General features: G+C 54.3%; 1 protein-coding gene across 1 annotated transcript; it reads left to right on the top strand.

Annotated features, from left to right (window-relative positions):
• Positions 1–4,252: 4,252 nt before the first annotated feature.
• LOC309834357 (small ribosomal subunit protein eS12-like) lies at positions 4,253–4,767 on the top strand. The gene has a single exon (XM_082673024.1). The coding sequence runs from the start codon at positions 4,332–4,334 to the stop codon at positions 4,728–4,730; it is 399 nt and encodes a 132-aa protein (XP_082529150.1). The 5' UTR covers positions 4,253–4,331; the 3' UTR covers positions 4,731–4,767.
• Positions 4,768–12,186: the final 7,419 nt, after the last annotated feature.

The following is a 12,186-nucleotide window of genomic DNA, read 5'->3' as shown; positions in this document are numbered from 1 at the left end:
GCATAATTGAAATAGTATTAAATGTCTCAAAGCACATGATTAGAAAATGAGATCTTTTAAATGAGCAAGAGATTGCATTGCAGTTTAGGCAATTCCAGTGGGCTTTTTTCTTTCAAAAAAAAGGGGGGGTGCTAGGGAGAGGAAGAGGAAGAAGCAGCTTAGGCTGCGGTCATTCATTTCCTGACCTGTCCTTACATTCCCCCATGGTGTTGAAACCAAGACAGTGTTTGATGGTGCTGGTCAGTGATTTTTACCATCATCCGCTGAGCCAGGGTTGCAGCCTGTCTGGGTGGGGAGCTGCTGGGCTTGGGGGGGTGAAGCGTGAATAGCAGATGATTAAACCATCTTGTCATGCAGGTAGGAGACTGTATGTAATCCTCACCCTTTGGAAAGGAAAAAAAAGCCTTTCTTGCAAACAACGCACCACAGAAACATACCCCGTCCCCAGCCCCCAACCAGCTACACAGGGAATCAGAGTCTTACGACTTTTGACTGTAATGACATCTGGAATGTAAGGAGAGGTGGGAGGTTTAATTCCAGAAAAATTACAAGGTCCTTAAAAAGCCCTCACATGGAGGGCTCAAGCTAGCGTAAACAGGCTTTCTCCAGTTCAGTGGAGCAGTGAGCAGCCGACTCTGAAATTAGCTGGCTTCTCCACGGCTGTCCTATAGAAGGGATTTCTAAAGCTCAAAGAATTCTGTGTTTAAATGATCACAATAGGCTGCTGCTATCAGATTTTAAAAATAAATGCAGCTTTACCGTGAACCTGCTCCACTGAGAAAAGCCAGGCAGATCGATTTTTAGAAGCGATCAATTTTTACAGTGCTGGCAACTTGGTGGTGTGGGCTGCTCGAGGGGGACAGGGCTTGTTGCTGGGAAGAGCGTGGGTGTGTATGGTCGCAGGGGCCGTGCCCAGGGAAGCCAGAGTCACCCCAGCTTCTGGTCCCCTCTGCCTCTCTCCAGCAAAATGTGTCCTCTGGTGACTGATTGGAGAGGAACGGTGGGAGACTTCTCCTGCCCCGTGTTGCAAAAAGAGCTTGCTTCCCTGAGCCTTAAGAGATCCCCGGCTTCAAGCAAGGGAAAGCAGGCCAGCGCATCCCTGGCTCCTGAACTGAACTATGTCCTGATGCCTGAGCAGTGGGGTTCTCAGAGACTGAATAAGAGACTGTCAAGTGGCTGGTGGGTCCCAGGAGGGCAGCTACTTTTACCTCCCAGGAGGTGGCCCTTCCCGAACCCACCAAGGCATGTGAGCAAACTGAAGGGGTCACTCCAGCCCCTGGCCCTCAGTACCCAGCCTTTCTGGACCAAGTTGTGCCGGTGAGGCTGAAGCATGGTCCGCTTCAAAGGTGGTCTGGGGTGAAAGTCATTAACAAGGCCAGACATGAAAAGGTGCCCCGGGTTGCAAGTACTTATAGGGACAGACCTGTAAGTACTTGCAAAACAAAAGAAGGTGAGGGTTTTTAAACCACTGTGAGCTAGCTGCCCCCTGCAGCCTCCCCCGGCTTGTCTGTCTTACCCAGACGCCTCTCGCCCTTTGAACAGAGGCAAAACAGAATTATAAGAAACCAGAAATCCCCCTTCTATCCGGCTGCAAATGTGGCTCTAGCACTTGAAAATATTTTTTCCCCTCCAAATAGTGCATCAGGGATGTTATCTGAGGGGCAAAATGCCTGCCTTGAGGTCTGTGATTGGGGAACACTGAGATGTGGAACTTGGACTCTGGCAGTGGATGGTCTGTGAAATATCTTTGTTCTTTTACTACCAACTTAGGGAACTGTTTGAAAGGGCCCCCCAGGGCCTCAGCCAGCAGGCAGAAGCCACTGCCTTCCTCTGATAACAGCCTCTGTGAATGTTCAGATTTGCTTTTCAGCTAAAGACACAGAGACATTGTGGATGTCACACGCTTTCATCTTCCCTTTCAGCCCTACTGAACCCTCCCGGGGCTCGCAGGGTAGATGAGAGGAGCCTGAAAAATGCAGAGTTTGAAAGCTCCCATTTGTAAAAACAAAATGCTTCTACAGACTCCTTTCCTCTCCCCAGCCACCGCCCCCCCGCACTTGGAGGACAGAATTGGAAGCTAGAAAGGGGACTCCCGGTCTCCCATCCTCCCACTCCCAGTGAGTCTTAGTGGTGAGACTTGCTCTGGGCACGACTGCATCTGAATGTGCCGGGAAGAGGGTTGGGGGCCAGAGGGCGGGCAAGGCCTGGGACAGGGGCCCCAGGGTGTGTGCTCAGACCAGTTGTGGGAAAAACTCCTTCCCGTCCCCTCCTCCCGACTTCCCCCGTGCGGCTCCTTCTGGCTGGCTTCCCCGTGCCCAGGGCAGCACACCCTTTCCCCTTCACTCTCCCTTGGTTACTATGGAAACAAGGGTGTCATTGATGTGGGCTGAGCTGGGGAACATGTCGGCGCACAGCTGAGAGTCAGCGATTATGCCGGCGGGTAGAAATGTACCAGGGTTAAGGTCCGCAGCTCCCAAACTGCGGGAAGGACGCCGTCCTGCCCCCTCCCTCCCTCCCTCTCGCTTCTCCCTCTCCTGGCTTTTGACGAATTCCTTTATTCCCTTCCGGGCTAAAGCAATGGCTATTTTTGCGCCACTCTATGCCCCACCCTCGCTGTCGGCCGCGCCTTATCCGGCCTGGCCTGGAGGGTGACACCATGTCACCCTCGCCAGGACTCGTCCCTTGATTCCCGTCAGAGTTTGCTTTGATTTCTCTTTCCTTCTCAGGGGCCAGTTCTTACTTCCTTTTATTTTTAGCTCTGCACTCCATGTGGTTTCAGGGTTCAGTCTGCTCATCGAAAAGTACTTTTTTTTATAGTCTCTTTTGAAAATGATAGTCAAAGGAAGGGACGTGGTATTTGGTCATGTGGAAAATTCAATGTATAATTTAGACGTCTGTCAAAAATCCGACAAATAAAATTTAGCTGAAATCAAGGCAGCCTGGAAAGTGTCGTGTCCTTTGCTGGGGAGGGGAGGGGAGAGGGCCTGCGGTGTGCTTGTCCTTTCAGAGGTTAGCATCCCTCAAGGTGCTTTCTTCAGAAGGATGTAACATTAACACCGCCACCAGCGATAAAAATAACCCTTTATTAAGCCCCTCCTACATACCAGACCTCTCATCTACATCATGGGGCAGTATTAGTCCCACCTCACAGTTAAGCAAACTGAGGCAAGGGCTTGGGTTAAGGAATTCACCCACTATCACAGAGCCATTAGTGCCAGCAGGGCAGGACCCTGGGTCTGAAGGCCGCGGCAAGTTGCCTCCTCTGGAGGGCAAAGACAATAACGGCCCGTTTCTCAGGCATCTCAGTCCCCGGGCCTTCCGAGCCCACACCAGGGGTCTCCTCTGATCAATGCCGCTCCTTAGGGAGGCGCGCGGGGGGGGTGGGGGGGGTGGGGGGTGGGGAGGGGTCTCTGTCCCAAGCATTGGGTGTCCTCTGTCCTCACGGCGGCACAGCTGAAGACTTTGTACCATGCTTTGCACAGACAGAAAAAAGGGAGAAGTCAGGAAAACTGCGGTTGGCAAGGATGCTGGCAATTACCTAGTACCTAATACTGAATTTTCCTTTTAGAGAGGGTGCAGAGAGGGGAGTAGACTTGCCCAAAGCCACACAGTAGGAGGCAGAGTAGGCTCCGGTTCAGGGCTCTTCTCTCAGGAGAAGAGCTTGTCTTCCCCTCTGGCAGCTTCACTTCAGTGGCCTTAGAGACATACCAGCCTGGCTGGCCCCAAGGGCCAAGCTGTTGGCAGAATAGAGGGGAGCTGGAGGCAGGAAGAGAGAGAAAGTCCAGTGCTGCCAGGTAAATGGCGGGACACACACCTGAACTGCAAACAAACAATCATTTTTAATGTAAGTATGTCCCATGCAATATTTGAGACATAGGGACTTCCCTGGTGACGCAGTGGTTAAGAATCCGCCTGCCAACGCAGGGGACACGGGTTCGAGCCCTGATCCGGGAAGATCCCACATGCTGCAGAGCAACTAAGCCCGTGAGCCACTTCTGAGCCTGCGCTCTAGAGCCTGCGAGCCACAACTACTGAGCCTATGTGCTGCAACTACTGAAGCCTGGGCACCTAGAGCCGGTTCTCCGCAACAAGAGAAGCCACCGCAATGAGAAGCCTGCGCACCGCAATGAAGAGTAGCCCCCGCTCGCCGCAACTAGAGAAAGCCCACACGCAGCAACGAAGACCCAACGCAGACAAAAATAAATTAAAAAGAAAATTTGAGACATAATACTCATAAAAAGTCATTGTTCTCTTTCCCTGCCGCCGCGGAGCCGCGCGGAGGCGGAGGCGCGGGTGCATTCAAGATTTGGCTCCACCCGTAACCCACCGCCATGGCCGAGGAAGGCATTGCTGCTGGAGGTGTAATGGACGTTAATACTGCTCTGCAAGAGGTGCTGAAGACCGCCCTCACCCACGATGGCCTAGCACGTGGAATTCGCGAAGCTGCCAAAGCCTTAGACAAGCGCCAAGCCCATCTCTGCGTGCTTGCATCCAACTGTGATGAGCCTATGTGTGTCAAGTTAGTGGAGGCCCTTTGTGCTGAGCACCAAATCAACCTGATTAAGGTTGATGACAACAAGAAGCTAGGGGAATGGGTAGGCCTCTGTAAAATTGACAGAGAGGGAAAACCCCGTAAGGTGGTTGGCTGCAGCTGTTCGGTGGTTAAGGACTATGGCAAAGAGTCTCAGGCCAAGGATGTCATCGAGGAGTACTTCAAATGCAAGAAATGATCAAATAAAAAAACTAGGCTCTTGTTCCTCAAAAAAAAAAAAAAGTCATTGTTTATCTGAAATTCAAATTTAACTGGCCATCCCAGTTTTTGTTTTTGTTGTTTTGCTAAATCTGGCAACTCTACTCAGAATGCTGTGCTGAATAAAGGCACAGTGAGGTACAATCAAACTGTGTTCTCCGGAGTCAGACCCAGAGATCTATCTTTGCCCATCCATAAATCAGCTCTGTGATCTTGGGCAAGTTGCTTCCTTTCTTGGAGTCTCCCTGCCTCTTCATCTGGGAAATGGGACTAAAGCCGTAGGGAGATTTAAAAGAGATATAATGTCGGGCTTCCCTGGTGGCGCGGTGGTTGAGAGTCCACCTGCCGATGCAGGGGACACGGGTTCATGCCCCGGTCCGGGAAGAACCCACATGCCGCGGAGCAGCCAGGCCCGTGAGCCATGGCCGCTGAGCCTGCGCGTCCGGAGCCTGTGCTCCGCAACGGGAGAGGCCACAACAGCGAGAGGCCCACATACCGCAAAAAATAAAAAGAGATATAACGTCGATAAAGGTAGATGTAGGGCCATGGCTAGCACATAGTAGGGACACTGCACCTCAATTTCTTACCCGTAAAATGAGGTAATCACTTACCCTGTGGCGTTTTTCAGAGGATTAGATGAAGTTATGGATGTCCAGTGCAGAGTAGGTGCTAAATCATTTGTAGCTATTATAATAACTGGCAGACATTCTGGAGTCCAGGCCTTCCCAGGCCCCAAGACCTCTGTCCTCCCACCTCCCCTCCCACATGTTGCAAGGGCCAGCAGCCTTCCTGGCGGTGCTGGCAGCCCCCTCCTCTCTCTGGGGGCTCCCAGGGCCGCTGCAGCCACACCTCCTGCAATTAGATTTGTAAGTGGGAACAGGCTCTTGTCAGAGGCTCCTGATTGGCTCCAGGCAAAAACACAGTTTAGCACTCAGTCAAGCTGCATTTCAGGGCCTCTGTCTCTCTCCCCTCCACCTCCCCCTTTAATTGCAATCTGTTCGGTAATTTCCTTTTCCAACACTGCAGAACTCAGAGAAGCTGCGGCGCAGGAGCCGGGCAGGGAGGAGGGAAAGAGAGCTGCTGCTCCCTGCGGTGAAACTGCTGGTCCAGCACTGTGTCGTGTGTGTGTGTGTGTGTGTGTGTGTGTGTGTGTGTGTGTCTAGAACCAGACACACATGGGTATGTGGGGATACAGCCAACAACCAGGCCCCTGCAGGGTCAGACCAGGGCACCCACTTGTACCAGTCACTTGGCAGTTACCATTTATTTAATCCTTGTAACAACATGGATAACTGTAGGCATTACCACTCAGTTTGAGGACAGGGCTCACAGAATCTGAATCACTTGCTCAGGATCACACCAGAAGAATGCAGCAGAGCCATAATTTTCACCTGGGCCAGTTTGACTGCTGGGCCCCAAGCTCATACCATGATACCTTTTCCCCTTCTGGCTTCTGAGCTCAGAAAAGGAGCTAAGGAATCCTCCTGCACACAGGAGCAGGGAGAGGTTTCTTTTCCCAGAGTGAGCAGCAGTATCCCAGGGACAAAAAACCTTCGCTAAAGAAGTGAAGTCCTAATGACAGAAAGGCAGAGAGCAAGCTGAGTCAAGGAGGGGCAAGTCTTGTGAGATAACTTGTGTGGATACCTGCAGCTGAGAGCTGCAAGGGTCGGGGGCAGGACTACCACTTAGCTCAGGGAACTGCTACTCCTGTTGCTCATTCACTGATTGGATCCCTTCAGCAGTCCTACAAGTTAACCATTTCTACCCCTTTCCCAGTTGAGGAAACCAGGGCTCTCAAAGGTTAAGTCACTGGCCTAGAATCACACAGCTAGGAAATGGCTTAGCTCGGGTTCCCATCAACTAGAAAGACCATCTTTCCCCAGGGCACCATCTTGACTAAACACAGGGCCGCGAACAGCAGGGAGCAGTGGGGAGCGGGGCTCCCGGAGACCAGGCCAGAGGCCTACCTCTCCCTCTCACTTTGCCACCCGCCTCTTCACGACCCACCAGACCCTTCTGCAGAGCCCAGAGGTGGCTGCTGCTCTGGAGGCCACCAGCAGGGGGCGCAGGTGGTGGCTGGCTCCACCCTGGCAACAAAGGAAAGAGGCCGGGGAAGCGGTCGCCCTTTGGGCCTCCCTTCTCCCCCAGGGCTCTGCAGCCCCCACCAGTGCCCTGGCCCAAAAGGAGGAGAGGGAGGGCTGCAGCGAAGGGGCAGCAGCCCTGGGAGCCCACTTACACCGCTGGAGGGGCGAAAGAAAGGAAGGGTCAGCTGCTGAGTCACACACCGACAATGTCCGCCCTGTCTTTCTTTGCCTTGTTAACGAAATGCGTGTTCCTAAGACTGGACAAGCCTGCCACCCGGGCCACTGCTGACCCATATGGGAAAGGATGCCCCGCACCGGGGTACAAGCCGTGGCACTAGCTGAGGGCCTCTCAGCCTGGTGCCTTTGTGTTGCGCACAAGCTGTCCAGCCATACTTGGTGGCCCTGCCTATTACATCAGCCAGACCTCTCCCTGGGCCGGGCTCTCAACACTCACATCCCCAACCCAGTCCCCAGTCCCTCCTGCACGACCTACTCTGGAGAGCTGGTGCCCATCAGCCTCCTTTCTTCAGCTTCCCTGGCCGCCGACACGGCAGAATCCTGTGCCATGGCGCTGACACATCACTCCCAAGCCCCTCAGATTCTGTCTGGGGTATGAATGGGGGCTTCCCTGGAGCCTCCGGATGACAGGGCCGAAGCACTTTTCCTGCCTGGATGCTACAGATGGCCTTTGGAGAGAGAGGGATAAGGAGCTTTGGCTTATAAGCAGCAGCCCATCCCGGGGCCAGTGGATGCAATACAGCCCAACCTTCCCCTCAACTCCCCCAGCTCTGGTGTGGGTTCAGCCTGGATTTCATCCTGACTCACTCCCTAGGCCCCTTTCCTACCCTGAGACCTCCAGATCTGCCAGAGCAGCAGGTTGGGAGGAAGGAAAAGAGGGAGGAAGGGGCATCCAGGGGCTGGGATGCTGATCCAGGCCCGGGGGGAGGTGTCTGCACAGCTGCAAGCAGCCCCCCTACCCCCGGTCTGTGAATGGGCACATCACCCCCTCCCACCCGCCTGCCACCGCTCCTGAAACAGTTGGTCCTAATGAGCGCAAAGCAGGCAGGGCAGCTGTGTGCATTATCCATATGCATGGGGAGGTGTATATTTATCCTCACGTCCCACCCCACCCTGCAGCTGCTGCCAACCCCTATGCCAGGAGGGTGAGTGGGCACGAGCGCCCAGGCTGCTCAGGGCCCTGGGCCTCCTCTCCTCCCAGCCCTCCCTCCCCAGCCCACGCCCACAGCCTTCACTTGACCCATTTTGGAGGCAGAAGTTTGTGTGTGTGTTTGAGAGAGAGAGAGAAGAGAGTGCACACATCATTTCCCCAGTTGGTGCTTTTGATTTCCTCTGAAGTATCTTGATTGCGGACATACAATGGCATCTTGCTGCCAGTGCTCCCTCAGCAGCTTCTGGCTCTGCGCCGCCTCCTCCCCAGGGCCAGGGTTTTCTGCTGACTCCGGGGCCCGCGGCTGGCTGGCAGGGAAGGAGCAGGCCTGATCCCGGCTTCCATCCTTCGGCCTGAGCAGCAGGACCTGGAAGCCTAGCCACGGTCCTTCCTGCTCCTGGGGCTGGGGCCAACCTGCACCCTGAGGCCCCCACTCCACCTCCTCTTTCACTTGGACCTCCCATTGCCTCCTAGCTGGTCCCCTTGCCCTCCACTGCCTGGCCACTCAGGCCCTTAATGCTCAGAGCCATTGTTCTAAAACTCAATTCCCCTGCTCAGATGCCTGCAGAGGCACCGCTGCTGTGGGACACGAAAGGTCAAACTGTTTATCCTGTCATTGAAGGCCACTCTGGTCTAACCTCAAATCTTTTTTGTGGACCTGTCAATCATGGGCTCTCACACATACCCTGAGCTCCAGATGAGCTACCCTCGCTGTCCCGCTACAAGTCCCCCACAATTTTATCTCCGCACCTGCCCTCACAGCGACCTCCTCCCTGGGGTGTCTACCCTCCCTCCTGTGCTTTGCGTACCCCTCCTTTAGGGCATGATTCAAGTCCTGCCTCCCCAGGAAGAGAGCCCGGTAGCCTCTAGCCCACAGGGCTCCCCTGTAAAACTCAGAGCCCCTGACAACCCAGGCATGTGGCATTCATTCATCCATCCATCTTTCATTCCTTCGGCAGATATCTCTTGAGCAGAGGCAGAGCATCTACAGTGCCTCATGTCCTGGCCTCTTCACTCATGCCTTTCTGACCTCACCACTCCCTGCTCTGCCCCTCACCCACCTTTCCAGCCACTCGCCCACTGCTCTTCCTGAAACAAGCGTCTTCTGGCTCCAGCCTTCGTGGTTGTTCCCTCTACCTGGAACACTCTTGCTCCAAATATCCCCAGATCTTGCCTCCTCACATTCTTGAGGTCTCCACTCAATGTCACCTTCTCAGCAAAGCCTTCCCCGACCACCTCCATTTATAAAAACTGCCATGCCCCCTCACCCCTACTGACAAGCCCTATCCCCTTCACCCTGCTTTACTTCCCTTCATAGTACTTATCATCAGCTGACATTTATTGATTTCTTGTTTGTCAGCTGTCTCTTCCCCACTAAGTTATTAGCTCCAAGAGGGCGGAGTTTGTCTGTTTTGTTCACCAGTGTATCACCAGCATTGGAATAGAGGCCAGCATTAGAAGGACATCAATAATTATTAGTTGAATGAATGAATGAATGAATGAATGAAACAGGTAACGTCTTACGCTCTGAAAAATAAAAAATGACTAATATTTCATGTCCTCCAGGGGCACACAGGCTACTTGGGCCTGCAGCCTGTAACCTGACACAATTAGTTAAAATACCAAGTGAGAGTGTTAAGTGCATGGGAGTGAGGTTGGCCCAAAGGAACACGAATATCGTGATAGCTGTCAGTGCCTGAAAGCGGCCTGTGCCATCACCATCCTGGCATCTCACATGCATCATTCATTACTCTTCATACCCCCTCTGGAGAGGGTGGGGAAGAATGCACAGAGGAAGTGAGACTCTGAGGTTCGGTAGGCAATCCAGGCAGAGGGATCAGCAGAGCCACTGGGGCATGGAACCACATGGGCTGCTGGGGGACTGACTCTAAGCCTATGATCTGATGGGTGGAGCCCGGGGAGCTGCAGCTGGTAGAGGTGGCATTTGGTGTGGCTGGAGAGTCCCTATCCATTAGGCTATGAGCAGCCCATTTGCTCAGTGCCCTGCAGCAGGCACACATATGGAGAGTGTCCGATGACAACATCCGATTCACAACCAGGCAGCCAGGGCACCCACGTGTCAAGTGACTCACTGACATTTTTTCCAGGTGGGCTAGAAGTCCACACCACCCTTAATGCTTAGTTCTTGGAAGCCTGCTCCCTCCTTCCACTTCTTACCTGCAATTCTGAGATGTTGCCCATACCACCTCTAGACCCCATTCTACAAACTGTTGAAAACTATGCCACACCCTACCCCCCACGTCACCCTCTTCTTGCCTCAATGTAAATAGTGAGAAATAACCTATGGCACTGAGCCGATGGATTCTCTCTCAAGAAAGACCCAATTGTTGAAGATCTAGTGCAAGGAGAAGTCATAAATATCCCAGTTTGCTGCAGTTGAGAGGAATTTACCACACAGCAATTATGGAAAACTGGTTGCCTGTGGAGGAAACATTCAGACTCCCAGTGCAGAATTCTGGGGTAAGTCCACTGCCAAGTCCCTGAATCATAAATGCCAGGGACAGGGGATTTTAGGGAAGAAGCCCTGGGCTCGTAAAGGCCTCCCTCACTCAGGGGATGTGATTCTCATACACAGGAGAATATGGTAGAGGCCAAAGCTCTACCCACCAGATTTCTGTTGGTTCTTTATAAGAGCTTTCATTGTGGAAGGGTGTCTCGAGGTTGTACGTCACTGGAGGAATTCAAGCAGAGAGTGAAATCATCCTTCCTTGGAAGGGAAGCAAGCCTTTGGGGTGCAGATGGACAGGGTAGAGTATTGGGGGGGAGAAAGAGAGACGCCGAAGGAAGAAGCTGATGTTCTTAAGGCCAGGTCCCCTCCTGACCCAGGTCTATAAACCTCCCACCAGGAGCCCCCAACCCCAGCTGTCTCTGCCCTCACACTGATCTGTTTCCCATTCCCTGCAGCTTCCAATGAAGTTTCTAGAATCTTAGCCCTGAATCCCAGGCTCTTGTCCCAGCATTTTGGCAGAGTATAGGGAAGAGGCAATCCAAGGGTGCCCTCTATTTCCTTCCTTGCCCCTTTAAATGTAAGAAACTGGACTCAGAGGGTATTAGAACCAGTACCAGGATCCTAGGTTCCAGAGCCCACTGTTTCTAAAGCACCTCCGAGGAAGAGATTTCCAACATCCAGCAGGGAGAACCTCACCTCGGAAGAGGGCTAGAGTGTGGTGGGGTATGTCCAGGGATACCCAGGAATAATTTTTTTCCTCCCCTTATCCCACAGCCCCCGTTTCTTTGTAGGTCTAGAGCACTTAGGTTGGGGAAGGACGTGTCCTAGACCGTCCCCCAAACACACACCTAATTTACATAAGGCAGAGGTGGGATGGGGTAGGAAATCCCCCAGTGGGCTAGTCTGGTCCTGAAAGTGTTCATGGCCTCTCCCCACCCACCCTCATACGGGAGCAAATGAAGGTGTCTGAGGAAAGGGCATGGTGACAACCACAGGGTCCGAGTGGGTGGATGTGAACGGGGCCTGAAAGAATCCAGAAATTAGGTTAGAACGCGGGGGCTCGACCTCCAGAGAGGGCCCTGGGACGCTGACACAGCGGCCTCCCGGTTCAGGGTGTTCCCGGCTGCCCCATCTGCCTCCCCCGCCCCCAGGGTGCCTTTTGAAGCCGGGAGGGGACTTTGATCTGGGGTCTGCCCGACTCTCAGCTGGCCAGCCAGGTGCGCTGGGGGAGGGGCGGAGGGGCCGACCATCCCCCCGGGGCTCCCCCTCCCCCGGCCCCCTGCACCCCGCCCCCTCCCCCCACCCCCGGGCAAGGAGACTGTTTCCGGCTGTTGCAGGAGGGCACCCGAGCACCCCGACTCCACGCCTTGCAGCTGTTCCCCAGCTGCCCGGCCCCACCCCAAAGACAGCTGGGAGAGAGGCTGGGGGCGGGGAGCGGGGCGCAGCTGCTCGGCTCCGGGGCTGGGACCGGGGAGGGCGGCGACATGAAAGAGCCTGGACCCGCCGGGGTGGCGGGCGAAGGAAGCCCCCAGGCGGTTGCCTCCCTGCGGGCTCCGCACATCTGGCCCACAGGAGCCGTCAGTGGGGAGGGGGAGACGCGCTCCACTCCTGACCACCCAGCCCTGCCTGGAATGGGGAGGAGCGATCACCTCCCCGGAGGGCGGGGACGGGAGGGCACGGCCGGGCGGGGGCTGTGAGAGCAATATCTCGGAGT

This window comes from Grampus griseus (genome assembly GCF_964374135.1).
Source record: "Grampus griseus genome assembly, chromosome: 16".
NCBI lineage: Eukaryota > Metazoa > Chordata > Mammalia > Artiodactyla > Delphinidae > Grampus > Grampus griseus.
Note: the sequence above shows the minus strand (reverse complement) of the source record. Positions and strands in the feature narration are given on the sequence as shown.

Excerpts from the sequence above, each read along its gene's own strand:
- LOC309834357 (XM_082673024.1), top strand. The coding sequence starts at position 4,332 with ATGGCCGAGGAAGGCATTGCTGCTGGAGGTGTAATGGACGTTAATACT.